Source organism: Phyllobates terribilis, unplaced genomic scaffold (genome assembly GCF_046119375.1).
Source record: "Phyllobates terribilis strain yellow unplaced genomic scaffold, ASM4611937v1 Scaffold_7__3_contigs__length_470593459, whole genome shotgun sequence".
Taxonomy (NCBI): Eukaryota; Metazoa; Chordata; class Amphibia; order Anura; family Dendrobatidae; genus Phyllobates; species Phyllobates terribilis.
Genome location: NW_027362767.1, coordinates 414906933 through 414934012, shown reverse-complemented (window position 1 = coordinate 414934012; position 27080 = coordinate 414906933). Strand labels below are relative to the sequence as shown.

At 49.5% G+C, this 27080-nt stretch overlaps 1 protein-coding gene across 1 annotated transcript; it reads right to left on the bottom strand.

The window, feature by feature from the left end:
- On the bottom strand, nucleotides 1-26286 carry LOC141155090 (uncharacterized). The gene is made up of 5 exons (XM_073641729.1): nucleotides 26106-26286; nucleotides 21988-22089; nucleotides 19832-20008; nucleotides 569-670; nucleotides 1-368 (listed from the first exon to the last, which is right to left on the bottom strand). The coding sequence occupies exons 1-5, from the start codon at nucleotides 26161-26163 to the stop codon at nucleotides 169-171; spliced, it is 639 nt and encodes a 212-aa protein (XP_073497830.1). The 5' UTR covers nucleotides 26164-26286; the 3' UTR covers nucleotides 1-168.
- Nucleotides 26287-27080: the final 794 nt, after the last annotated feature.

Sequence of the window (27080 nt, the reverse complement as noted above, 5' to 3'; positions counted from 1 at the left end):
AAAAGATAAAAATATTATTTTATTGAGGGTCCGTCGTTCTTATGATATCTGGATGATCTGTGCAAGAATAAGGCCATTTCTATGAATGCGATTTAAAGAGACAGACGTAAGAAAAAGTCGCCGACAGCAGCGCAGGCGCAGTGCTGGTGTCAGCCATTTATCTGCTTGCTACAGTTTAGATATCCACATCGCCACTATGGCTGCCAGCATGCCAACAGCAGGAACCTCCAGGCGCGCGGCGGAGTTGCAGAGATTGGTGTCACAGCATTTATTCAAGACGGAGATGGTCGTGCCCATCGTGGTGTCTGAGGTCTGAGTGTTGCACATAGTGGAGTTGGCACATCCCCGTTTATGGGTGGGAACGCCAGCTGCAGGGGAGAGAAACACAACATGTCAGGAGGGGTCACCATAGGTCACTGGAAATAAGTGGCAGTCACTCGTCTACCGCTCGTTAGTCCTACTTCTGCAGGACAGTCCAATATGGATCTGGGGCAATCAGATGAAAAGTTTGTGGGTTTTGGGGTGTTGGGGCACAGTTGTACGGGGCACAGAGGCCGCTGCTACTCACCAAATGTCCCAGACTTTGTCACACAGAGCTGCTGAGCTGCACAGGTGACTTTTGACTCCGTTATACATGGATAATCACAGGAATAGCACTGCAGGGGGGTATCTGAGGAAACAGAAGCGTCACCGGTCACATGGAAGTCAGAATGTAAGAAGAGTCCGAAAAAGAGACAAGAAAAGAACATTTAGCATTTGTGCACTTAATCTACAGAAATAATAAACTCACAACATTACTTGTATCGTGTCCTGAGAAACAGATGAATTCACAATTCAGAGCTGAGGTCTCCCAGCATGCCTTGCTTCTTCTGTGTGTGATTTGCATTCAATAAAGGGTCCTTATGTCAGGGGTTATGCAGCAATGTGATGGAAAAACTAACTGTGCTCTGCATTTTTTTTAAACAAGACATTTATCTGATTCCAATAAACCCCAGCAGAATAGCGAGTGCAGCTCTGGGGTATCATACAGGATGTAACTCAGGATCAGTACAGGATCAGTAATGTAATGTATGTACACAGTGACTGCACCAGCAGAATAGTGAGTGCAGCTCTGGAGTATAATACGGGGTGTGACTCAGGATCAGTACAGGATCAGTAATGTAATGTATGTACACAGTGACTGCACCAGCAGAATAGTGAGTGCAGCTCTTGAGTATAATACAGGATGTAACTCAGGATCAGTACAGGATCAGTAATGTAATGTATGTACACAGTGACTGTAGCAGCAGAATAGGGAGTGCAGCTCTGGGGTATAATACAGGATGTAACTCAGGATCAGTAATGTATGTACACAGTGACTGTAGCAGCAGAATAGTGAGTGCAGCTCTGGAGTATAATACAGGAGGTAACTCAGGATCAGTAATGTAATGTATGTACACAGTGACTGCACCAGCAGAATAGTGAGTGCAGCTCTGGAGTATAATACAGGATGTGACTCAGGATCAGTACAGGATCAGTAATATAATGTAAGTACACAGTGACTGTGTGGCACCCTGCTACAACAGGTACCACAGGACCCAGGGTGCATGGATGGACTTCTCCACAAGAGGCCCTCACTACATACAAACACCTCCACCCTTCCACCTCACACCACCAGAGGGAGCCCGTTAGGGACATATATATATATGGAGGGTGGAGCCAGGCAGTCAGTGAGTTGGTGAGAAGTCAGACAGAGAGAGTCTGAGAGCGTACTGACGCTGAGAGCAGCGAAGCCGCAGCCCGTCTGCTGCTGAGTTCTGAGGACCCCGAGTATGGCCGAAGGCAAAAGGAGAGAGGAGTTGAGGGGGCAGAGGAGCATCATAAGGCTCACCCCGATATACAAACAGGACACCGGGTCCGCGCTTACTGGGTCCCTTTATACCCAGTAGGGATCACCGGCATTCCAGGAGGACTACAAGTCCCTGGCAGACCTGAAGCTAGACCCATTACAGGACCAGGAACCACGAAGGCCCCAGCGTTACCAGGGATAATGGTTGCCAGCAGAAGGTCCTACTACCGAGCGACAGGTGAAGGAATAGCATGACACATAAGCTAGGCCCAGTTGCAGGATTGGCCAGGAGCACACAGAGAGGCAGACATGGACCACGAGGCCTTATACCCGCTCACTGAGGAGAAGTCCAGAAGTGCACCCATCCTACTGAGTACCCTGGACCGTACCTGACATCCGCACCAGTAAAGGTACTGAAGCGAATCCCCTGTCTCTGTCAATTACTCCTGCTGCACCATCCCGCCTGCACTACAAGTCCCAGCATCACCACCATCAAACTCCACACTGCCCAGGGGGCCCGCTCCACCTGTGGGGAGCAGAAACACCTCAGCTGCCATCTCATCACCCCCCCGGAGGTATGCAGCAGCACTGGTAAACCTTACCAGGCACCACAAGTGGCGTCACAAACTATTTATTTATTTTTATCCAAGTTACAATCCCCTTTTTGGTTGACCGCCCTGGGCCACGGACCGGGCCAGCCACTGTGACATACACCCCCCAGCATCCATAGGCCCGGCTGCCGAGTACCCCACTGCCCCGGGGGTGCGTCAACTTCTGGCGTCACGAACAGGATTTCATGCCCGTTACCACCGGGTACTGTGCGCCTTAAAGAACTGTGTTGCATACCGTGGTTAAGTTTTCCCGCCAATTGCCGCTGTTTCCCGCCATTATCCGCCATTTTCGAGTCGCCGCGCGGTAAGAAGAGGGGCGTAACCGCGGGGATCGTAGAGGCGTGCCTGCTAGAAGCGCGCGAAGCTGAAGCCCCGCCTCGCGCTCTGACGCAGCACCAGGAAGTGTCAGGTCCTGGAAGGAGATCATCGTCTGCGGAGCTGTGGCCTACCCGATTAAAGAAACAGGAGGTAGGCTATGGTTCACTAGGGGGGCGCAACTATGGCCGACGACCAGCAAGCCGCCGAAGCACCGGTTAACGCTCCTGATGCTCAACTTGCGCTCGGCGCTGCATAGGCCGGAGCGGCCGCCCCACCAGCAGGGGTCGTGACTCCGTTGATACCCATGGCCCTGCCGTATATCCCTGGAGTGAAATGGCTTCCCTAGTATGATGGCAAACCAGACACCCTGTCTGGGTTCAAGAGAAAAATATGCGGTGTACTGGACATGTATTCTATGACTGGTAAACAGAGAGCCGCTGTTGTGCTAGGACAATTGACTGGTGCCGCAGAGCGGGAAGTTGAAACCTGGCCAGCTGCAGACCAGGAATCAGTATCCATTATCTTTAAGAGACTGCAAACTGTCTTTGAAAACTGCACTGAGACAGATCTCCGGATGAGGTTCTACCACTGTACCCAGAAACCTGAGGACAGTATCCGGGACTATGCCTGGCGTCTACAAGAGGCCCTGCGGGCCCTGAAACAGGTTAGTCCAGCCAGCATACAAGATGAGAATAAAATGCTGACAGAACAATTCATCCGGGGGTTGAGGTCCCAGGAGGAGAGCAGAACCGTACAGTGGTGGGCCTTAGATCATCCAAATGCCACCTTTGACACCCTGAAGGACATGGCTATTAAGGGCCTTCAGCCCCTGGAAACATCAGGGACTGCTATCCAGCGTTACCAGGCTGGGGCCATCCCAGTGCCTGCGGCACCCACTGCTCCTTCATTAACGGCTGAAACAAAGATGCAAACAGTGCCCCCTAGCGAGCTGGACAGCCTGCGCTCTGAAGTGCGTCAGCTAAGTAAAACCCTGGCCACTATCCTGAGCACCCTGCAGCTACAGACGAAGCCCGAGCCGGAAGGAAGGATCCTACTCGCCGACAGCCTTGAGGATGTCCCCTGGATGAGGAGAAGAAGGAAGACAACGCCACTCCGTAGGAGGACAACGTCACCCCGGAGGAGGACAACGCCACCCCGTGGGAGGACCAACGACCAACGTCACCCTCCAGGAGACTTCATCTGCTACCGTTGCCACAAGGCAGGCCACACAGCGCGGAACTGTCCTTTAAACGGGCAAACCCTTGGGCCGAGGGCCGATACCCAGGAGTAGATCAACCAGGCCCATCAAGCTGATACCACCGGTTCGTAGGAGGAAGGCCTTTCCTGTCCATTGTGCTGGACGGTATAGCAACACCTGCATTACTGGACACCGGCTCACAGGTAACCATCATACCTGATGTCCTCTACAAAAGGTACTGGTCCATAGATGAACTCCACCCGCCAGCCCCAAACCTCTCTGTGTATGCCTCTAACGGCCTTCCTCTTAACCTAGTAGGCGTTAAGGCCGTGACAGTGAAGGTGGGGAGAGTGGAACTGAAGGACCAAGGACTAATTGTCATAGAATCTAACCCTGGTGATACAGACTTGTATATGATACTTGGTACAAATATAGTTGGTAACTGTTTGGGAGAAGTGTTGTTTTTGCTCCAACAGATGGCTGACACTGCCAAATCAGGGCAGAGGAAGGCGCTCCAGAGAGAGATACGAGCCCTCCTGTACCAGCAACAGGTAAAGCTAACAGGTGGTGAGATTGGTAATGTACGGGTGACAGACCCGATACCCATTGTGATCCCCCCAATGAGTGAGATGCTGATTTGGTGTAGGGCAGCAATAGGTCTCAAGGGACAGAACTACCAGGTGGTAGTGGAGCTCATTAGCTCAGAGCACAGACCTACACTCCTGCTAGAGGGGTAGTTGATGTACGCAATGGGAGGGTACCCATACGTCTCCTAAATTGTGGGGGAGGAGGAATTTAAATTACCAAGATACGCCACTGTTGCCAGATTGTATACTGTGAATGATGATGCCATACACACAGTGGAATCCTTGACCCCACCAGATGCAGTGGAGGACAATGACTCCGAAGCTCAGCTGGAGGATTGGTGTCAACAGCTCCATGTTGGGACTGACGCCACTCCTGTCCATCAGAAACACGGTGTTTACAGAGTGGTTCAGGAATATGAACAAGTGTTTAGTAAATACCCAGTTGACTTTGGAAGGGTTAAAGGGGTACAACACCACATACCCACCGGTAACCATCCACCCATTAAAGAGCGTTACAGACCCATACCACCAGCACACTACCAGAAAGCCAAGGAAATGTTACACGACATGAAAAAGGCAGGGGTAGTAAAGGATAGCTGTAGCCCTTGGGCAGCTCCCCTGGTCCTGGTCAGGAAAAAGGACTGTAGCATGAGAATGTGTGTAGATTAAAGACAGATTAATTGCATCTATATATATAATCGTCTTATCCCGTCTGTCTGTCTGTCTGTCCAGGAAATCCCGCGTCGCTGATTGGTCTGGCCGCGGCCAATCAGCGACGCGGGATTTGAGAAAAAGATGGCGGCCGTTAGCGGCTCATCTGCAGGACGGAGGTCAGCGGGGATGCAGCGGGGAGATGAGCGGCGCTAGGCGCTCATCTCCCCGCTGCTGGCAGCACAAGTACCCCGACGGGTGGCGCCGCTGACCTCCATGCGGCTACCGTCAGGAGATCAGCGGCTGATCTCCTGACGGCAAGTGTGAAGGGAGGGACGGCGCCGCTGCCCGGTCCTCAGTAATACGGTTCGCTGATTGGTCGCGGCCGCGACCAATCAGCGAGATTGGCGCCAAATTTAAACAACGCTCTGCTGATTGGTCGTGGCTGCCAGCCGGCTGCGACCAATCAGCGAGATTGGCGCCAAATTTAAACAACGCTCTGGTGATTGGTTGCGGCCACCAGCCGGCCGCAGCCAATCAGCGAGATTAGCGCCAAATTTAAACAACGCTCTGCTGATTGGTTGCGGCCACCAGCCGGCCGCGACCAATCAGCGATTTTGGCGCCAAATTTAAACAACGCTCTGCTGATTGGTCGTGGCACCCGGCCGACCGCAACCCATCAGCGAGATTGCCGCCAAATTTAAACACCGCTCTGATGATTGGTCGCGGCTGCCGGCCGCGACCAATCAGCGATTTTGGCGCCAAATTTAAACACCGCTCTGCTGATTGGTCACGGCCGCCGGCCGGCCGCAACCAATCTGCGAGATTGGCGCCAAATTTAAACACCGCTCTGCTCATTGGTCGAAGCCGCCGGCCGCGACCAATCAGCGATTTTGGCGCCAAATTTAAACAACGCTCTGCTGATTGGTCACGGCCGCCGACCGACCGTAACCAATCAGCGAGATTGGCGCCAAATTTAAACACCGCTCTGCTGATTGGTCGAGGCCACCGGCCACGACCAATCAGCGATTTTGGCGCCAAATTTAAACAACGCTCTGCTGATTGGTTGCGGCCGCCGACCGCGACTAATCAGCATTATTGGCGCCAAATTTAAACACCGCTCTGCTGATTGGTCGCGGTCGGCGACCGCGACCAATCAGCATTATTGGCACCAAATTTAAACACTGCTTTGCTGATTGCTCGCGGTCGCGACTAATCAGCAATTTTAGCGGAAAATTTAAACAAGCTCTCCGGTCCTCACTAACACAGTTCGCTGATTGGTCGCGGCCACCACCCGCGACCAATCACCGATATTGCCGCCAAATTTAAACACCGTTTTGCTGATTGCGCCCGGTCGGCCGCATACATATTCTAGAATACCCGATGCGTTAGAATCAGGCCACCATCTAGTAACACATAAAGATGCATACCCTTTGCCCCGTATAGAGGAATCCCTGGCTGCACTAAAATCTGCCAATTACTTCTCTACACTGGATCTCACTAGCGGGTACTGGCAAGTCTCTGTTGCTGAGGAAGACCGGGAAAAGATAGCCTTCACCACCCCGATGGGACTGTGCGAGTTCAACAGTATGCCGTTTGGACTCTGCAATGCACCCGGAACGTTCCAGAGGCTGATGGAGTGTTGCCTGGGACACCGGAACTTCGAGACAGTGCTGCTGTACCTGGATGACGTTATCGTGTACTCGAGGATGTATGAGGACCATCTGAAGTACCTGGCGGAGGTATTTGAAGCATTGTCCTGGTATGGGATGAAACTAAAGCCTTCTAAATGCCTCTTGCTCAAGCAGAAGGTTCAGGACCTGGGGCACGTAGTCAGCTCGGAGGGAGTAGCACCAGACCCGGAGAAGGTCACTGCCATCCAGAAGTGGCCTGAACCGAGAAGTATCACAGAAGTACAGCAATTCCTGGGACTGGTCGGGTACTACAGGAGGTTCATAAAGGACTATACCAAAAAGGTAGCACCTCTACAAGACCTCCTGGTAGGACAGTCCAAAAGAGGAAAGAGTCCCCCATTCCAGTGGGGCTAAGAACAGGCCGAATCCTTTGCAGTAATGAAGGAAATCCTGACTGGTGAAGAAATCCTGGCTTACCCTGACTACAGCCAGCCTTTCCTGCTGTACACCGACGCCAGCAATGAGGGACTGGGAGCTGTGTTGTCCCAGAAGCAGAATGGAAGAGAGAAGGTAATTGCGTATGCCAGCAGGAAGCTACGCCCTACCGAGAGGAACCCGGAGAACTACAGTTCCTTCAAGCTGGAGTTCCTGGCCTTGGTCTGGGCTGGGCTATCACTGAAAGGTTCAAGCATTACCTAGCCTCAACTAAGTTTACAGCTTTTACTGACAACAATCCCTTGACACACCTCGAGACAGCCAGGTTGGGAGCCATGGAACAGCGTTGGGTGGCCAGTCTGTCAAATTATCAGTTCACCATCAAGTACCGGGCAGGTCACAAGAACACCAATGCTGATGCCCCACCAGTCAGACACCAAGGATGAAGTGGATGATTTAGAGGAAGTTGAATTACCTGCTTTCGACCGGAGCGGAGTGGTCTTCACCAGAAGACGTCAGGGAAGGACGCTGAATCCTCTACCCTATCACAGTTGGAAGGAGACTCAAGACAGTGACCCGGTTGTCAGCCTCATCAAAAGACTGATCACCCAGGAAGGTTCTCACCTAGAGAAGGATGCTCCTCCACAAGCCAAGCAACTGTGGAATGAGAGAAGCCGGCTGTTCATCTATAGAGAGAAGCTGTGCAGAAGATATGTCAACCCCAAGACCCATGAAATGGTGTGGCAGATTGTTGTACCCAGAACGGATATCCAGATGGTGTTGGAGGCCTACCACGATCAAGCAGGTCACTTTGGCTGGAAGAAGCTGGAAACCCTGCTGAAGGACCGGTTCTATTGGGTTGGAATGCGGAGCTCCATAGAGAGGTGGTGCCAGAATTGTGGGCCCTGTAGCCTCAGAAGGAAAGACTACGGCAGCCAGAAAGCACCGTTGCAGTCCATCAAAACAGCCCAGCCCCTGGAGATTGTCGCTCTGGATCACGTCAAGCTGTCACCCAGCAGGTCAGGCTATTCCTATGCACTGACCATGGTGGATCATTATTCCCGGTTCCTGGTGGTAGCCCCTGTCAAGGATCTGACAGCAGAAACTGCAGCAAGAACCTTCCAAGCATACTTCTGCAGGCCCCATGGATACCCGGACAAAGTGCTGACAGATCAAGGCCCTGCCTTTGAAGCCGAGCTGTTTAAAGAATTCTGTCATCTGTATGGGTGCAAAAAGATCCGGACTATGACGTACCACCCTCAGACCAATGGTTTGTGTGAGAAAATGAACAACATCATCATAGACCTGCTGAAAACCTTACCCTTGGAAGAAAGAAATCAGTGGCCAGACAAACTACCTGACCTGGTAGATCTGTACAATCATATACCTGTGAGTTCTACAAAGCGTACCTCATGAGAGCAAGACCTGGGAAATTGCCCATGGACCTGGAACTCGGAGTGGTAGAACCTGAAGCAAATATGTCCACTGAAAACTGGGATACAAATCGGCAAGAGCTGTACAGGAGAGTACAGGCCTGTGTCGAAGATAGTCTGAACAGAGTAAGGGAAAGACAGGAAGAACAGTACAATAAACATGCACCAGCAGAACCCTTGGCACCTGGAGAGATAGTGCTAAAGCGGAAGAGAAGAAGTCACAAGCTCGATGACCAGTGGGAAAGAGAGCCCTACACAGTGCTGAATTCCAAATTTGACAACAGTAAAACCTGCCTGATTAGCAAAGATGGAGGTAAAACAACTGCAACAGTCTCAAGAGACCATCTGAAAGTGTGCCCAAGTCTACTGAAGACAAAGGAAGAAGAAGTGCCTCCTATAGCACCAGAAGAACCCAAGGACGACGTGCTTCACACAGTTCGAGAAGATTTCCCTGCGGACTGGCCTCAACTTGATGGAGCAGTGATTATACCCGTAATACACTTCTATCAGCCACAAGAAGAACCTGTGAGCGCCCTAGAAGAACCTGCTCAGGAACAGGAAGAGTCCCCAGTAAGAGGGGGATCACCCGCTGAAACAGAGCCTGAAGGCCCAGTGGACAGTGTACTTGCCAGTCCCATAGCGAGATTAAGGCAGTTCTATAATCTACCAGCACGTACACCTGCTAGATTAACAGAAAGGGTACGCACAGACACTAGTGACACCCCAGTGCTACGAAGATCCACATGCAGCACACAAGGACAAATCCCTGCCAGGTTTAGGGAATAAGAATGAAGTGCCTAAATTGTAAATAGTTACCCAGTTGGGTATTGCCTATTATTTATTATGTATAAACTGAAAATAATATGTGCATTTAGTTACCCGTCAGGGTACAGAGACTTGTAGGCTGAGGACTGTGAGCAGCCAAAAACTGTCCTTGTATATAGTTTGCACTTATTAAAGTGCCCCCTTATTAGACCACTGAACAAAAACCCGTTTGGCGTGGCTGAAGACGTGGTCCAGCACCAGGATCACTTATGCCCTGTAGCCACGCCCAGGGCCTACGTTGAGGGTTTTCAGGCAGGTCCCTCATGTTTCTCCCTGTTACACTTTCATCGGTGAAATGGACACCTGGTTACGGGACTTACTGTAACTTAATTGTTGTTATTATTGTTATTGTTGTTAACCTGTTTTGCAAAATGCTTCAGTCCAGGAGTACTGAATTGTACTAGGGGGGAATGTGGCACCCTGCTACAACAGCTACCACAGGACCCAGGCTGCATGGATGGACTTTTCCACAAGAGGCCCTCACTACATACAAACACCTCCACCCTTCCACCTCACACCACCAGAGGGAGCCCGTTAGGGACATATATATATATGGAGGGTGGAGCCAGGCAGTCAGCGAGTTGGTGAGAAGTCAGACAGAGAGAGTCTGAGAGCGTGCTGACGCTGAGAGCAGCGAAGACGCAGCCCGTCTGCTGCTGAGTTCTGAGGGCCCCGAGTGTGGCCGAAGGCAAAAGGAGAGAGGAGAGAGGAGTTGAGGGGGCAGAGGAGCATCATAAGGCTCACCCCGATATACAAACCAGACACCGGGTCCACGCTTACAGGGTCCCTTTATACCCAGTAGGGATCACCGGCATTCCAGGAGGCCTACAAGTCCCTGGCAGACCTGAAGCTAGACCCATTACAGGACCAGGAACCACGAAGGCCCCAGCATTACCAGGGATAGTGGTTGCCAGCAGGAGGTCCTACTACCGGTAGACAGGTGAAGGAACAGTACGACATATAAGCTAGTCCCAGTTGCAGGCTGGCCAGGAGCACACAGAGAGGCAGACATGGACCAGGAGGCCTTATACCCGCTCACTGGGGAGAAGTCCTGAAGTGCACCCATCCTACTGAGTACCCTGGACCATACCTGACTTCCGCACCAGTAAAGGTATTGAAGCGAATCCCCTGTCTGTCAATTACTCCTGCTGCGCCATCCCGCCTGCACTACAAGTCCCAGCATCACCACCATCAAACTCCACACTGCCCCGGGGGCCTGCTCCGCCTGTGGGGAGCAGAAACACCTCAGCTGCCATCCCATCACCCCCCGGAGGTCTGCAGCAGCACTGGTAAACCTTACCAGGCACCACAATTGGCGTCACAAACTATTTATTTATTTTTATCCAAGTTACAATCCCCTTTTTGGTTGACCGCCCTGGGCCACGGACCGGGCCAGCCACTGTGACATACCCCCCAGCATCCATAGGCCCGGCTGCCGAGTACCCCATTGCCCCGGGGGCACGTCAACTGCACCAGCAGAATAGTGAGTGCAGCTCTGGAGTATAATACAGGATGTAACTCAGGATCAGTACAGGATCAGTAATGTAATGTATGTACACAGTGACTCCACCAGCAGAATAGTGAGTGCAGCTCTGGAGTATAATACAGGATGTAACTCAGGATCAGTACAGGATCAGTAATATAATGTATGTACACAGTGACTGCACCAGCAGAATAGTGAGTGCAGCTCTGATCAGCTGTTGCTCACTGTGGTGATTGCGGGTGTGGTGGCTGCAGATCCTGCTGTGTGCTCCAGCTCTGAGAGCCAACACCTCTCCACCTGGGAATCTGCTCTCTCTCCTACCCAGGGAGGGAGTGGATTTCCTGGGATGAGCGATGGAGCCAAGTCCCAGGCTTCTGCTTCCCCAACCAGGCCGGCGGGGGGCAGGAGAAACCAGCAACCGGCCTGCACATCGGAGGACTCGGAAGTGAGACGCTCCACAAGTAGTCGCAGCAATGTGGCTCCTACTCCCCCCGGGACTGTGGAGACTCCTAGAAGCTGCAAGGCTTCTAGCATGGAGGTAAAGCCTGACAGCGTGCATGATGGCGCTCCTTCAGGAGGAAAGCTGAGTGCTCACGGAAGTGAGGCCGACCTTACTGAGGAAGGTTGGGCGATTCAAAGTCCCCGGGAGTATGTGTCCACCTATGCCTCCCGGGTCATGAGCCACCTGTGTGAGTATGAAGATGCCAGTAAGCTCGTCAGGAGGCTTCGGGAGGAGCTGCGCTGCACAAGCGCCAAAGCTGCCAGGGCCTCCAAATCGAGGAAGACTAAACTCCAGGCGGAGGTAAAGAGGCTCACCAGTGAGATTCATGTGCTGGAACTAAGGAAAGCCACCATCAGGGAGCAGAGTGGTCCATTCAAGGAAAAACGAATCAATGAAGACCGATTCAGAGAAATGGCTGATAACAGAGAGCAAAGGCAGATGGGGCTGCAGCCTGAGAGCCAGGTGGATGATGAGAGTGATGATGACCAGCAGAAAGCCCCACCTGGCAGCCTGCAAAGTCACCCGCAGGCCACGTGTAGCGAGCTCCCTGCAGGCAGGCGGCAATGACATCTGGTCACAGTTCTGCCGACTCTGGAGAGAACAGTGACAGCAGGGGCCAGGGAGGGGCGCTAATGGCCAAGATAAAGCTCCTGGAGTCCCCAGTGTGCCTCCAAAACTTCCATCTTGGTGACAATCTACCAGAAGAGGCACCTGGGGGCCACAAAAAGGCTAAGAAGACCAAGCCAAAGCTGCAGGAAGCGGTAAGATACGTATATGCCCCACTCCCTATACCCCCTGAGTCGGCGGCAGGCTCAGCTCGCTGTATAAACCCTGTTGCCCAGCCCAGCCCGGGTTCTGCTGTGGATCCGATGCAAAGGTGCGGGGAGATTACACAGCGTGGTAGTGAGGAGCAGAGCTCCGTCTCTGCTTGTAGTAGCGGGGACGCAGCAGGAGGTGCATCAGCCGAGAGGCTGGACAGTGAGGGTGGCCCGGTGGCGGGTGTTCGGTCAGGCCACGATGCTGTGGTGCACTCCTCAGTGGGAGGGGGGAGCAGCCCGGTGTCGGGGGCAGCTCCGGTAGCCTCGGCGCCTCTGAATGCTGTTGCCGCTGATCACTTAGTTGAGAAGCGGTGGCAGTGTGAGGGGGCTGTCGTGGCTGAGCGTTCCAGTCCTCCCACAAAAGTGCTATTTTGTGTTTGCGTCGCTGGTCCGGAGGATCCTGATGCTAGAGATCAGCGGCGCCTGGCAGCAGCTAAAGATCAGCGGCGCATTATACCGAATGCCAAACAGAAACTACCGACTGATGATGTGGAGGGCACACATAAGACCAGGGGTGAGGTCGCCTCTAATTCTATGGAGGTGACTGAGCCCCTTGTGCCTGATGATGCTGAGGTCAAAATGTCATCCACCATTGTTACTGGTCCAGCAGGAATGAATGTGGTGGTGGGTGTGAATGAGGCCAATTCATTGTCTAGTGGTGTGGTTGCTGGTTTGGTGGAAGGTGAGATGGAGGTGGGTAATTGTAATGCTGTTGGGGCTGATGTAGTCACTGGTCCGGTTGCCCCCCCGGTGGTGGCAGTGCCTGTCCAGAGTTATGCCAGTGTCACCTCCGGGGCAAATAGGGCATCCTCCTCGTCTCCGGGCTTTGGGGATGGCATGTTGCAACGGCGCCTTCTGGAAGCTCTAAAGAAGGGGGAGAGATCACTAATGGTAGAGGGTCGAGAGGTTGATCTATCCTTCTGGATAGAGAGGCATGGCCTCGTGGCCTTCCGAGAGCAAAAAGGGGGGGATACAGTGTGGTCCCTCCCAACAGCTGGGCCAGAGAGTGTGCATAGGAATGTGGTCCGTCTTCGGTGGAGGGGCAGTGATGCATGTCCTCCAAGGTCTAAAGTTTTGGAGCTCCTGCTGAGGAGGGGCTTCAAGGCGATTGACATCTACGCATTGATACATCCCTATTCCACGCCTGAGTTTGATGTCAGCTTTGTTCGGCAGGAGGGGCTTGAGCTCTTGTGGACAAATTATGAGTTGGCAAAAAATGAGCCCGGCTGGCGAGACTTTGCCGTTCAGGCAGTGTCTCACCAAAACCAAGTCAAGAAAGTGACCGTGATGACTCGTATCGAGTCGCTTTCTTGCTATTACATCATGACGTGGCTTGGTCGGTATGGAGAGGTGGTGGAGATGCCAAAGAAAAGCCGCGAAGAGTTGGGTATCTGGTCAGGGGCCTGGACGTTTATGGTAAAACTTAAGCGTTCAGGTGGTACGGTTGTCCACATTCCATCATCTGCCTTCCTGGATAGGGATCGTATCCTGGTCTTCTACCAGGGGCAACCGCAGCTCTGCCACAGGTGCGGCGACCCCACAAAATTCAGTGCAAACTGCACTGTGCAGAAATGTGCGTTGTGTGGGGGTGTCGGCCATCTTGCTGCCTCTTGTGTGGAGATCAGGTGCCACCTGTGTGGTGAGTTAGGTCACCCATTCAGCCGTTGTCCTCGCTCCTTCGCTAATGCAGTCGAGACCCCGGTGGGAGAAAGCCGTGAGGTCGATTCTGCTGGGGAGGGGACTAGCAGGGGTGGGGGAGCTGAGGGGCCAGGGAAGAAAAGCAATAAAAAGACGCCTGCCCAGCTGAGGCGTCTAGACAAGCGCAGACAGGAGAGGGAGTGGGGCGAGCCCCGGGATACTGGGGCGGCCCTGTCCTGGATGCCAGTGTTGCTGCTGAGGCCCCGAGGGATGATGAGTTGGATGAGGAGGTCAGGAGGATCCACAGGGAGGAAACCACCTCTGCCTCAGAATACTCCCATTATGAACGTAGGATGAGGATAATAAGCGGTGGCAAGAGGACAAGCGTAATTTCGGCACCAAAAAGAAGAGAAAGAAGGGAGATAAAACATCTTCTCCTGCTCTGACCAAGGTACGTAAGGAAGGTAAAACTGACTCCCCTCTAGTTGGTCTTTCTAACCGGTTCCAAGCCCTTGATAACATCTCTTCCTCTGAAGAGGAGGCTGAGGGTGAGGTTCTGGCTTCGGCAGAGCTTACATGGGGCGCAGAGTCTACTTCTCCTGGGGATGCAAGGTCCTTGGGGGGAGGGACTGGCCCAGAGTCCGGAGACGAGGACGAAAAAAGAAGGAAAAATGTGGGAATGGACACCTCTGTGTCATTAAAGAGGGAGAAGGATTCCTCGTCTGAGGCAGAGGATAAGGGGAGTGGGAAGAAGAAAGTCATCTAACTCAATCACCAATGATGGCGGTACCCACTCCGTTGATGCTGGCGTTCATTAATGTCGCCAGCATTAAGTCAAACATGGCTAGATTTGCAGCCTTTGATTTTCTAAGCCGGGTTGAAGCTGACATTTTCTTTTTGCAAGAGACCAGGCTGCCAAATATGGCAGAGGTGTTTATCGCTAAGAGGGAGTGGAGACTCAGGCCCTCCTATTGGTCTCTTGCGGCTGAGCTGTATAGCGGAGTGGCGGTCCTTTTTACCGCACCGGTAGAATGCCGACAGGTTATTGAGTTAGAAATGGGGAGGTGCCTGATATGAGATGTCCTCATGAAGGGACAAGAGCTCCGGCTCATTAATATCTATGGTCCCCAATCTAATTTGGACCGGAAGTGTCTCTTTATGAGGATCAAGCCCTACCTTTTTACGAGTCGGCAGGTCATCTTTGGAGGGGACTTTAACACTGTCACGAGGCCCCGGGATAGAGGAGGTTCCAGAGACAAGCTGACTTATGATAGTGTCGCCCTTAATAGTATAGCTAGTGAGGCTCGCCTGGTGGATGTCCACATCCGGAACACCCCACGCCACCAGGGGTTCACCTATCATAGAGGTAACTGTAGGTCCAGGATAGACAGGTTTTATTTAAAGGAGGAAGCCATCTCTTCGGCAGTATCTGTTTTTGAGGTGGAGTTCTCCGATCACTGTATGATTTTGTTTTCCCTGAATGTTACAGAGACCCCCCGGATGGGAAGAGGCTTTTGGAGGCTCAATTCAACTCTCTTGAAAGAAGCGGAGATAAGACAGTCCTTTGAGGATTTTCTTCAGAGCCAGGTACCCTTACTGGATCTTTGTAGTAGTAAGTCAGAGTGGTGGGAGATGTTCAAGAAAAGGGTCGCGAGATTCTTCCGCCAGCTCTCGAGCCTCAGGAGCCTGGACAGGTATTGCCTGTATCAGGGCCTGAGGAGGAAACTAAAGCATCTTGTCTCAACTGGAGGTAGCCGCGAGGAGATCTTCAGAGTGAAATCTTTGTTAATGAGGTGTCAGTATGATAGACACGCATCTTTGGTTTTTGAGAGGGATTATGGGAAGTACTACTCGCCCAACCCTTAGAGAAACTGCAAGATGTCAGTGAATAGTAAAGTTGTTACAGGACTGGTTGACACTGCGGGGTCCCTGAAAAGATCCAGATCAGGGATCCTGGAGGTCGTCAGATCCTTCTACTCGCACTTCTTGGGGAAGACAGATCTGGATTGGGATGAGATGTCGGCTTTTCTGCCTGAAGCCGTCCCCGAACCAGGGGTAGACCAGTCTCTTGGCGTTTTGACAGAGATGATCAGGGAAGAGGAAGTTAAGTTGGCTATTGAAGGGCTTGCCCTAAGGAAATCTCCCGGTCCAGATGGCTTAACATCTGAATTCTATAACACCTTTAAGGATGCCTTGGTTCCCCTCTTGACTGAGGTATTCAATGAGTGTCTTTCCTCGGGCACTCTGCCAAAGTCAATGAGGAGGTCTGCCCTGATCATCTTGTTAAAGGATAAGGATCCATCTTGCATTGAGAATTGGCGTCTCATAGAGCTTCTCAATGCAGACAGGAAGGTTTTGGCAAAGGTGCTGTTTAATCGGCTGGTGAAATTTGTGCCCCGACTCCTTTCGGGAGCCCAGCATTGCTTTGTTCCGAGCCGCAGTACAATTAGTGCTGTACTCTGTGTCCGAGAGGCGGTGGAGCAGGGTAGGGCTGGCCACTGGAAGGGGTACATGCTGTCATTGGACCAGGCAAAAGCGTTTGATCGGTTTAATCATGAGTACCTCTGGTCTGTCCTTCTGAGGTATGGCCTGCCGGGGAGGTTTGTTGATTGGCTTAAGACCTTGTACGCTGGGGCTGAGAGTTTCCCGCTTGTGAACGGTTGGATTGGCTGCTCTTTTGAGGTTGGATGTGTGTTCGCCAGGGTTGTCCCTTGAGCCCGCTGCTGTACGTGTTTGCGATTGACCCACTTCTTAGGAGGGTGGAGCGTGGAACGTTAGCTGGGATCGGGATGGACCGGGCAGCACCGGAAGCCACTCTGAGAGTGGTGGCGTATGCCGATGACGTCACTGTTTTTGTTTCCTCTGATGGGGAGGCAGAATGGCTGATGTCAGAGGTAAATCGCTACTCGGAGGCATCCGGGTCTAAGATCAACCGGGATAAGTGTGAGAGTCTCTTGCTGGGAGGAGGAGATCCTGGTTTTGATCTCCCGGACACCCTTCCAGGACCCAAAGTCTCTGCAAAAGTTCTTGGCATTGAATTTGGCCAGGGGGATTACCCCAAACAAAATTGGGACAGCAGGCTAGAGATCGCCACTCAGAAGGTGAACCAATGGAAGGGTTGGTCTTTAACCCTAAGGGAAAGGGTAAACCTGATCAAAACTTACCCGATCCCTTTGCTGATCTATCTGGGCAGTGTGTGCATCTTGCCGCAGCTTCTCCAGACTTCGGTCTACAGTTTGTTCTTCCAACTGTTATGGGGGAATAGACTGAAACTGGTCAAGAGGGAGGTTACTTACCGTACGAGGAGACTAGGAGGGTTGGGTATTGTCAACCCTGTGGTATTCCTTGTGAATACCTTCATTAAGATCAATATTGCAAACCTCTGGAAAGAGAGGGCTCCTCCGTGGGTATTCTCCTGTAGGGGATGGTTTCAGCCCTTCTTCCAGGAATGGGAGACTGGAGGACAAGTGAAGGATCTACGCACACCGCATGGACATCTCCTGGCTTACGCTACCATGGTTCTGAGGGTAATTCGCCGGTGGGGTCTGGGAATGTGGGAGGTCAGGACTCTGCCAAGGAAGCTCCTTGGCAAAAGGGTTCTGTTGATCCATTTCAGAGGCCTCTGGCGCTCAGGGATTGCCCAAGTCAGGATCTTGGGGTGGGTCTGCATCTTTTGAATTCTATCAGGATCCCCTCGAAGTTTTGGGACTTGGCTTGGCGCTGCTTCCATGGGAAACTGTGTGTGAGGGACAATCTGAAGTGTAGGAGCTCTGAGGACAGGAACTGTCCTCGGGAGCATTGTGGTACCATGCTTGAAAGCATGGACCACTTCCTGCTTCGTTGTCCCTTTAACACAAAGGTGTACAACAGGGTGGGCACCTCCATTGGCTGGCTCCGGCTGGCCGGTCTCTCTTATGCGGAATGGGCCTATGGATCATTCGGGGACCTGGGTGGTCGGGACCGCTGCACCTTATTTCTAGTTAGTACAGTGGTTAGGTATCACACGTGGAACGCACGGTGCTTAGTATTGACGCTACGGAAAATCCTCCCAGTGGACGATGTGTTTAGGACCATACTCGGTGACCTGGTGAATGAGAGACTGGGTACACGAAGAGCCGCTCTCCTCTGGAGGGGCTTTTCTTTTAGTGTGCCGTAGTCTGGTCATCTCCTCTCCCGGTGGTGGGCTGCTGCTGACACGATAGATTTTTGTTTTGTTTTGATCAGTAGACAGTGATGTAGGGCTGCAGGCGCCGAACTTGGACTTTGTCAGTTGTGGTTATTGTATTGTTTGTTTCTGTATATATTGTATATATGGATTTGGGTGTAGGTGTTAGGTTGGGTGGTGGGAAAAGGGGGGAGGTGGGTTCATCTTGAGGGACACTGGTTATTTGGGTGAAAAACTGGCACTGCCTGATCTGGCCTATGGACGTTGGACATGGACTGAGGCATGAGACGCAGGACCAGCTCTCAGGTCAGTTCCGGGGTTGGGAATGGTGGGCTTGAGTGTGGGGTGTTTTGTTTAGTCTTGTATATATTTGTATAGTTAGTATTTATTTTATATTAATTAAAAAAAAATAAAAAGTTTGCATATATTTGTCAGTTATTGTTTATTTTGTTTATTGTTTGTGGTTATTATTTTCTTTGGTAACCGGACCAGAAGTCTGTAGTGTAAGCTCTTATTATTGTGTATATATGTATAATATGTGTGTGAGGAGAGAGGGAGCGGCTGGACCAGTTCATTACATTGTTCATTTTCTGGTTATTAATTTTGTTATGTTTCTGTTATTATTATTGTTATGTTTTTCATTTTTATAATAAAAGATCTACAGGATGTAACTCAGGATCAGTAATGTATGTACACAGTGACTGCACCAGCAGAATAGTGAGTGCAGCTCTGGAGTATAACACAGGATGTAACTCAGGATCAGTACAGGATCAGTAATGTAATGTATGTATACAGTGACTGCACCAGCAGAATAGTGAGTGCAGCTCTGGAGTATAATACAGGATGTAACTCAGGATCAGTACAGGATCAGTAATGTAATGTATGTATACAGTGACTGCACCAGCAGAATAGTGAGTGCAGCTCTGGAGTATAATACAGGACAATGTAACTCAGGATCAGTACAGGATAATTAATGTATGTACATGGTGACTGCACCAGCAGAATAGCGAGTGCAGCTCTGGAGTATAATACAGTATGTAACCCAGGATCAGTACAGGATCAGTAATGTAATGTATGTACATAGTGACTGCACCAGCAGAATAGTGAGTGATGCTCTGGAGTATAATACTGGATGTAACTCAGGATCAGTACAGGATCAGTAATGTAATGTATGTACACAGTGACTGCACCAGCAGAATAGTGAGTGCAGCTCTGGGGTATAATACAGGATGTAACTCAGGATCAGTACAGGATCAGTAATGTAATGTATGTACACAGTGACTGCACCAGCAGAATAGTGACTGCAGCTCTGGATTATAATGCAGCATGTAACTCAGGATCCATACAAAATAAATATCAGAATTTGAACTTAATTATATTTAATGTGTAATGTGCTTTTCTTCAAAAGTGCACATACCCTTTTATCATCTGATGTGTCAAGCTGACAAATTTATTATTTATTATTAAATTCAGAAAGTTGTGAGTTAAGATAAATGGGCAGTAGCCCCTTTAATTTTACAATTGGTAGGGGGCCTGGTTATGGATGCCCACCAATTCTAACTTCTAAAACATCAGATGATACATCGTACGTAAATATATGCACACCCTTTATGGGTGACTTTTCATGCATTTCCATGTATATCTGCACATTATGTCACACGCTTTGTTATGGAGGTTCACATCAGAAGTGTAGGGCAGCACATACCTCTGCTGGTGTCACTGGTCCCTGGAGCATTAGAATTTGGGGCGGCCGGAGTGACTATCCGGGGGTCGTTACACAGGTCTTTTTCACAACATTTCCGGACTATCGAGCTCCCGGCTGCATTGTCTGTGCAGTAGTGCGAGTCCTGACAACCCATCTGCCGGTCTTGGAGTTTTCCATCTGTCATTAAAATACAATAATCCATCAATAACAGGGTCAGTATGTGACAATGATGACTAGACGGCTGCATTGGCAACATGTAATATTACATTTCCCTCTGGAGTTTCCAGCTCAGGGACCCGTCATTGGCCGGGCGATGAAGACTACGGGACACGTGGATGGTGAAGTTTTATCATTGACTTGAATGGGATTTGCATATACAGTACAGTACCTGTAGGTGGTGCAACCCTATAATAGTATATTGTGACCTCAGCACCACGTTCATAGTTGGATATGGATGATTTCCATCACTCAGATCAATTTTTGTAATTTTAATAAATAAATAAAAAATCTCAGGAAAAAACAGCTCAGGGAGAAAACAGCTCAGAGAGAAAACAGCTCAGAGAGAAAACAGCTCAGAGAGAAAACAGCTCAGAGAGAAAACAGCTCAGAGAGAAAACAGCTCAGAGAGAAAACAGCTCAGAGAGAAAACAGCTCAGAGAGAAAACGGCTCAGAGAGAAAACGGCTCAGCAAGAAAACGGCTCAGCAAGAAAACGGCTCAGCAAGAAAACGGCTCAGCAAGAAAACGGCTCAGCAAGAAAACGGCTCAGCAAGAAAACAGCTCAGGAAGAAAACAGCTCAGGAAGAAAACAGCTCAGGGAGAAACCAGCCCAGGAAGAAAACAGCTCAGAAATAACAGCTCAGAAATAACAGCTCAGAAATAACAGCTCAGAGAAAACAGCTCAGAGAAAACAGCTCAGGGAGAAAACAGCTCGGGAAGAAAACAGCTCAGGAAGAAAACAGCTCAGGAAGAAAACACCTTAGAAATAACAGCTCAGGGAGAAAACAGCTCAGGAAGAAAACAGCTCAGGAAGAAAACAAATCAGGAAGAAAACAAATCAGGAAGAAAACAGCTCAAGAAGAAAACAGCTCAAGAAGAAAACAGCTCAAGAAGAAAACAGCTCAAGAAGAAAACAGCTCAGGGAGAAAACAGCTCAGGGAGAAAACAGCTCAGGGAGAAAACAGCTCAGGGAGAAAACAGCTCAGGGAGAAAACAGCTCACGAAGAAAACAGCTCAGAAATAAAAGCTCAGAGAAAACAGCTCAGGGAGAAAATATCTGTGGAAAAAACAGCTCCTGCAAACCTCCCAGTCGGCATGTGCTAGGAAAGAATTATGAATTTAAATCGGACCTGTCAGCACTATATTTGATCCCTAACTAGAGCTATGAGTGTAAAGGCCCTTTAAATTTAGAATTTTGTTGGGGCTTTAGTGCAAAAGCTATTCTTGAAGATTTATTCTCAGGTGCAGCGAGGCGGGCACTTCACTCTTTTGCTCCGCCCACCTCCGGCCTTCCGGTCATTGATTGACAGGCTACTCTTCCCTAAGTAACCTAGCAAGGTATGACTGTAATAAGCAGTAAAGGGGCTTTACACTCATGCCTTTAGTTAGGGGTGGAATATTCTTGACAGGTGTTTCCCATCTCTGCACACTGTCCACCAGAGCTATATACAGGTAGCTGATGGCTGCTTCCCCCTGTGCTGGGATTTCCTGCTGTGAAAAGGGCAGAAGGAGCTGCTTCTTTCTGTGTTTCAGTACAGAATAAATGAATGATTTCACTATCACAAGGTAAGGCACATTACATGTAGGGGAGATATATATTTTTTTCTATTTTGTTGGGGCATATAAGGCTCTAATATGATGTAATCCAGAGGAAGGCGGCACTGCCCGAGTACTGATATGAGAATCTAAGATCACTTCTAAGTAATTAGAAGCTCTGTACTATTATCACTATATGGTTGGTAATTGGTAATTATATGGATCTCTGCCTGGGCATGTACTAATTAAGAAAAGTTGATAAAGTGGAGAGGGAAGGGCACTTATTAGACGTTTTGCCCAGAGTGAAATAAAGTCTAGCCTTGTCCTTGTGTAAGCACCTGTGTAATAGCTGCAAATGACTCATTATAATTACACACATCAGTAAATTAAACACAAACTTACCGATGTACGTTTCGACTGTCATACATTGCTGCCCCTGTGCACACATTTCGGTGCCATTATTGTCACAGTTCCCACTGCACGAATAGCACATAAGAGCCGAGCCTAGGAAATAAGAGGGAGGGACGCATGAATGAGTAATGAAGAAAGGATCCCTCTGGGGACAGTATACGTGATGCCCCATCACGTTCCATTGAACCCCCAAATGCAAAGAAACCTTTTTTGACCCCTCCTCTATTCCAGACCACATATCCGAGCTCCTCGCCTCCACCTTATTATCATTTCACAAAAAAACAGCTTTTATTTTGGCCTTAAGCCAAGAAAATGCTTGTCCATGCCCTCATCATCTCCCTCCTAGACTACTGCAACATCCATCAGTGTTTCCATCCTGCTATCGCCCCTCCAATGAATTCTCAATTCTGCTTCCATCTTCCCTTTTTCCATCTCTGCCAATCCCCTCACTGGCTACCTATGCCCAACAATGAAAACAGGGCAGTCCACAAATTGTCCTCTGTCCCCTAGATCTCCACCATAATCTCCTGATATGTCCTCACAGGTCCTTCCTTTTGTTTGCTCCTCTGTTTAACCATCCAAACTTTCTAAAGCAACCTGAAATACCAACTCCTTGTTCCTTAAGATTGTAGAAATCATTTTTTGTTAAAAGGGGTCCCCCAAAATATTTTATAATTGGGATAATCTGGAATTTTGACTCAATAATTAAATTTCCCTGCAGCTCCCCAAAAGGCCAAGATGTGCTGGGTCCTCCTGAGTGAGAAACTCTCTGACCTCCCCTGACTAATGTATGAAGGTCCTGAATGAGGCGACCATCCAGATGACAGGTTCTTCTATAACTCAACCTTCTATGCTCTCTAAAATGCTACCAGGGGCCATGGACGAGCTTATGCTATTGACCCCACGCTGCCCGTCTTCAGAAACTCAGCATTAACAATTAAAGGACACAGAGAAAAATCATCTGTCCGATGTGCGGCATCTCAGTCACAACACACATAATAAGTGCAATAATATACATAACACGGCAGTGCAAGAGACATAGCTAACAGAAAAAAGCAGGACACTACCTGGCAGTAATACAATAGTGTGGTGCTACACAGCAGATACATACAGATACAGATTACATAATACAGTATAAGGCATATAGTGGTGTTTTCGTATGCAGGTATGCTAGTCTCCTAGCTGGAGCTTCTCTACGGTCCTCACTAAGCCCTAGGTAATAGCAAGTGCAACTCATCCCCACTTGCTAGCTAGCTATAACACAGTCATCTCTCCTGGCTGCACAACTTCTCCTCCTCTGTGTCTAACCTCTACTGGCAGGAAAATCCTGGCTTTTACATTCTCTGGACACCACTCAGGGCATGAGGATAAATACTAATTCTGACCCAACTAGCAGCTCAGTGTACATTAACTCTTAAAGGACAGCACAAAACTCTAGTTCTTGTTAGTGGTACTTCAGACAACACAACCGGTACCCAACAATATCCTGAAACAACTATTTTTAGACATGGTATGAACGGTATCTCCCATTTATCTAGCATTGTTATGACTCACGCACACTACTACACCATGTACTATACACACAGCTTAGTGCACACAGCAGTGTCATCTCCTCACACTACTGCACAATACAATATACACACAGCTCAGAGCACACAGCAGTGTCATCTCCTCCTCACACTACTACACCATGACATGTATACACAGCACAGTGCACACAGCAGTGTCATCTCCTCCTCACACTACTACACCATGACATGTATATACAGCACAGTGCACACAGCAGTGTCATCTTCTCCTCACACTACTCCACCATGACATGTATACACAGCTCAGAGCACACAGCAGTGTCATCTCCTCCTCACACTACTACACCATGACATGTATACACAGCACAGTGCACACAGCAGTGTCATCTCCTCCTCACACTACTACACCATGACATGTATACACAGCACAGTGCACACAGCAGTGCCATCTCCTCCTCACACTACTACACCATGACATGTATACACAGCACAGTGCACACAGCATTGTCATCTCCTCCTCACACTACTACACCATGACCTGTATACACAGCACAGTGCACACAGCAGTGTCATCTCCTCCTCACACTACTACACCATGACCTGTATACACAGCACAGTGCACACAGCAGTGTCATCTCCTCCTCACACTACTACACCATGACATGTACACACAGCACAGTGCACACAGCAGTGTCATCTCCTCACACAACTACACAATGTAATATACACACAGCTCAGAGCACACAGCAGTGTCATCTCCTCCTCACACTACTACACCATGACATGTATACACAGCACAGTGCACACAGCAGTGCCATCTCCTCCTCACACTACTACACCATGACATGTATACACAGCACAGTGCACACAGTAGTGTCATCTCCTCCTCACACTACTACACCATGACATGTATACACAGCACAGTGCACACAGCAGTGTCATCTCCTCCTCACACTACTACACCATGACATGTATACACAGCACAGTGCACACAGCAGTGTCATCTCCCCCTCACACTACTACACCATGACATGTATACACAGCACAGTGCACACAGCAGTGTCATCTCCTCCTCACACTACTACACCATGGCATGTATACACAGCACAGTGCACACAGCAGTGTCATCTCCTCCTCACACTACTACACCATGACATGTATACACAGCACAGTGCACACAGCAGTGTCATCTCCTCCTCACACTACTACACCATGACCTGTATACACAGCACAGTGCACACAGCAGTGTCATCTCCTCCTCACACTACTACACCATGACATGTATACACAGCACAGTGCACACAGCAGTGTCATCTCCCCCTCACACTACTACACCATGACATGTATACACAGCACAGTGCACACAGCAGTGTCATCTCCCCCTCACACTACTACACCATGACATGTATACACAGCACAGTGCACACAGCAGTGTCATCTCCTCCTCACACTACTACACCATGGCATGTCTACACAGCACAGTGCACACAGCAGTGTCATCTCCTCCTCACACTACTACACCATGACCTGTATACACAGCACAGTGCACACAGCAGTGTCATCTCCTCCTCACACTACAACACCATGACATGTATACACAGCACAGTTCACACAGCAGTGTCATCTCCTCCTCATACTACTACACTATGACATGTATACACAGCACAGAGCACACAGCAGTGTCATCTCCTCCTCTCACTACTACACCATGACATGTATACACAGCACAGTGCACACAGCAGTGTCATCTCCTCCTCATACTACTACACCATGACCTGTATACACAGCACAGTGCACACAACAGTGTCATCTCCTCCTCACACTACTACACCATGACACGTATACACAGCACAGTGCACACAGCAGTGTCATCTCCTCTTCACACTACTACACCATGACATGTATACACAGCACAGTGCACACAGCAGTGTCATCTCCTCCTCACACTACTACACCATGACATATATACACAGTACAGTGCACACAGCAGTGCCATCTCCTCCTCACACTACTACACCATGACATGTATACACAGCACAGTGCACACATCAGTGTCATCTCCTCCTCACACTACTACACCATGACATGTATACACAGCACAGTGCACACAGCTGGGTCATCTCCTCCTCACACTACTACACCATGACATGTATACACAGCACAGTGCACACAGCAGTGTCATCTCCTCCTCACACTACTACACCATGACATGTATACACAGCACAGTGCACACAGCAGTGTCATCGCTCTTTCAGTATCAGTGTAAGTTTCCTTACACCATTGTAACCCACAGTGCACATATAAAAGTATTATCCTTCTTACATCTAGCACAGTGCCCTCCATAGAAAAAAGTAATTTGTCTGGAAGGGATCAATGTGTGAATACCCAACCCATTCCACATATCTGCCTCAATACTCGATTACCGAATCAAAACTCTAATTTTCCTTATGTCTACCAATAACCAAAAGAGTCTACCCTATCCGTCAGACAGTGCAAAATATGAGAACTCTCTGTTGACACCCTAACTGCCGGTGTATCCAGCAGTGCCAATTACTTTGATGTTCTTCATGACTTTCTTACCAAGGTGGCATCTGAGGAAGATGAAGAGGATAACTGAGAAAACTCCTTTTATCTGCATCCTGAAAGTTTCCCAAGTTTCTTCCTTGCTATCTGTCTTGGAACTATCTCTTGTTACCTCCTTGAGACTTTTATAGATTGTTTTCTACCACCCAACCTCTCCCAAATGAGGTGATAGCACCAGCTGGGTGTGTCCAGATCTGCCGAGAGCTCAGTTTTGGATACAGCTGTTGAAGCTCATAAATACATGGAGAGGAGACATGTCATAATATCAATATCACATACAATGCCTTGACAAAATATTCATACCCTGTGACCTTTTCCACATTTTTTCACGTTCCCCACAGACTTAAATGTATTTTTGGGGGATTTTATGTGATATGTGACATGCAGAAGTAGTGCTGTGGCAGAGTGTGACATGCATAAGAAGTGCTGTTGCTTTGAAAGCATTCTGCAACTATTAGAAGTAACACAAGCCCAGGAGACAGGAAGTGTTGTGCTTCAGAAGCATCCAGCAACTAGAGGGGTTAACACAGTCACAGGAGAAAGGGAGTGTTTTAGCAGAGCAGCAGGCAGATTGTAGGGAAGTTGTTTACTGTCTGGCTGGAGCCGAAGAGAAAGGTGGTGTGTTCTGTATCGCACAGAAGCGCCCCTGCAAGTGAATAGGATTCAAGTCAGGAGTGAAGCTAAACACATGTCAGGTAGAGTTCCTGAACTAGCAGTGCAGAGTATTGTCAAGCAGAAAGATAAGGACTGGAAGAAATGGTGTCACAGGGATCATCTCCCTCAGCAAACCCTCCCCCCCCCTCCATCTCACTGTGCTGTAAGGAATGCTGTGTTCATTAATCTGCCTTTGCATTAGAATTGTGCTGTCCTGTACTACTGGGAAGGAAACTGTACTGTTTGTCACTGGAGCCTGTTGCTCATAAGACTTAACTTGCATTGGCTGTGCATCTTCTTATTAAATGCTACTTTTCT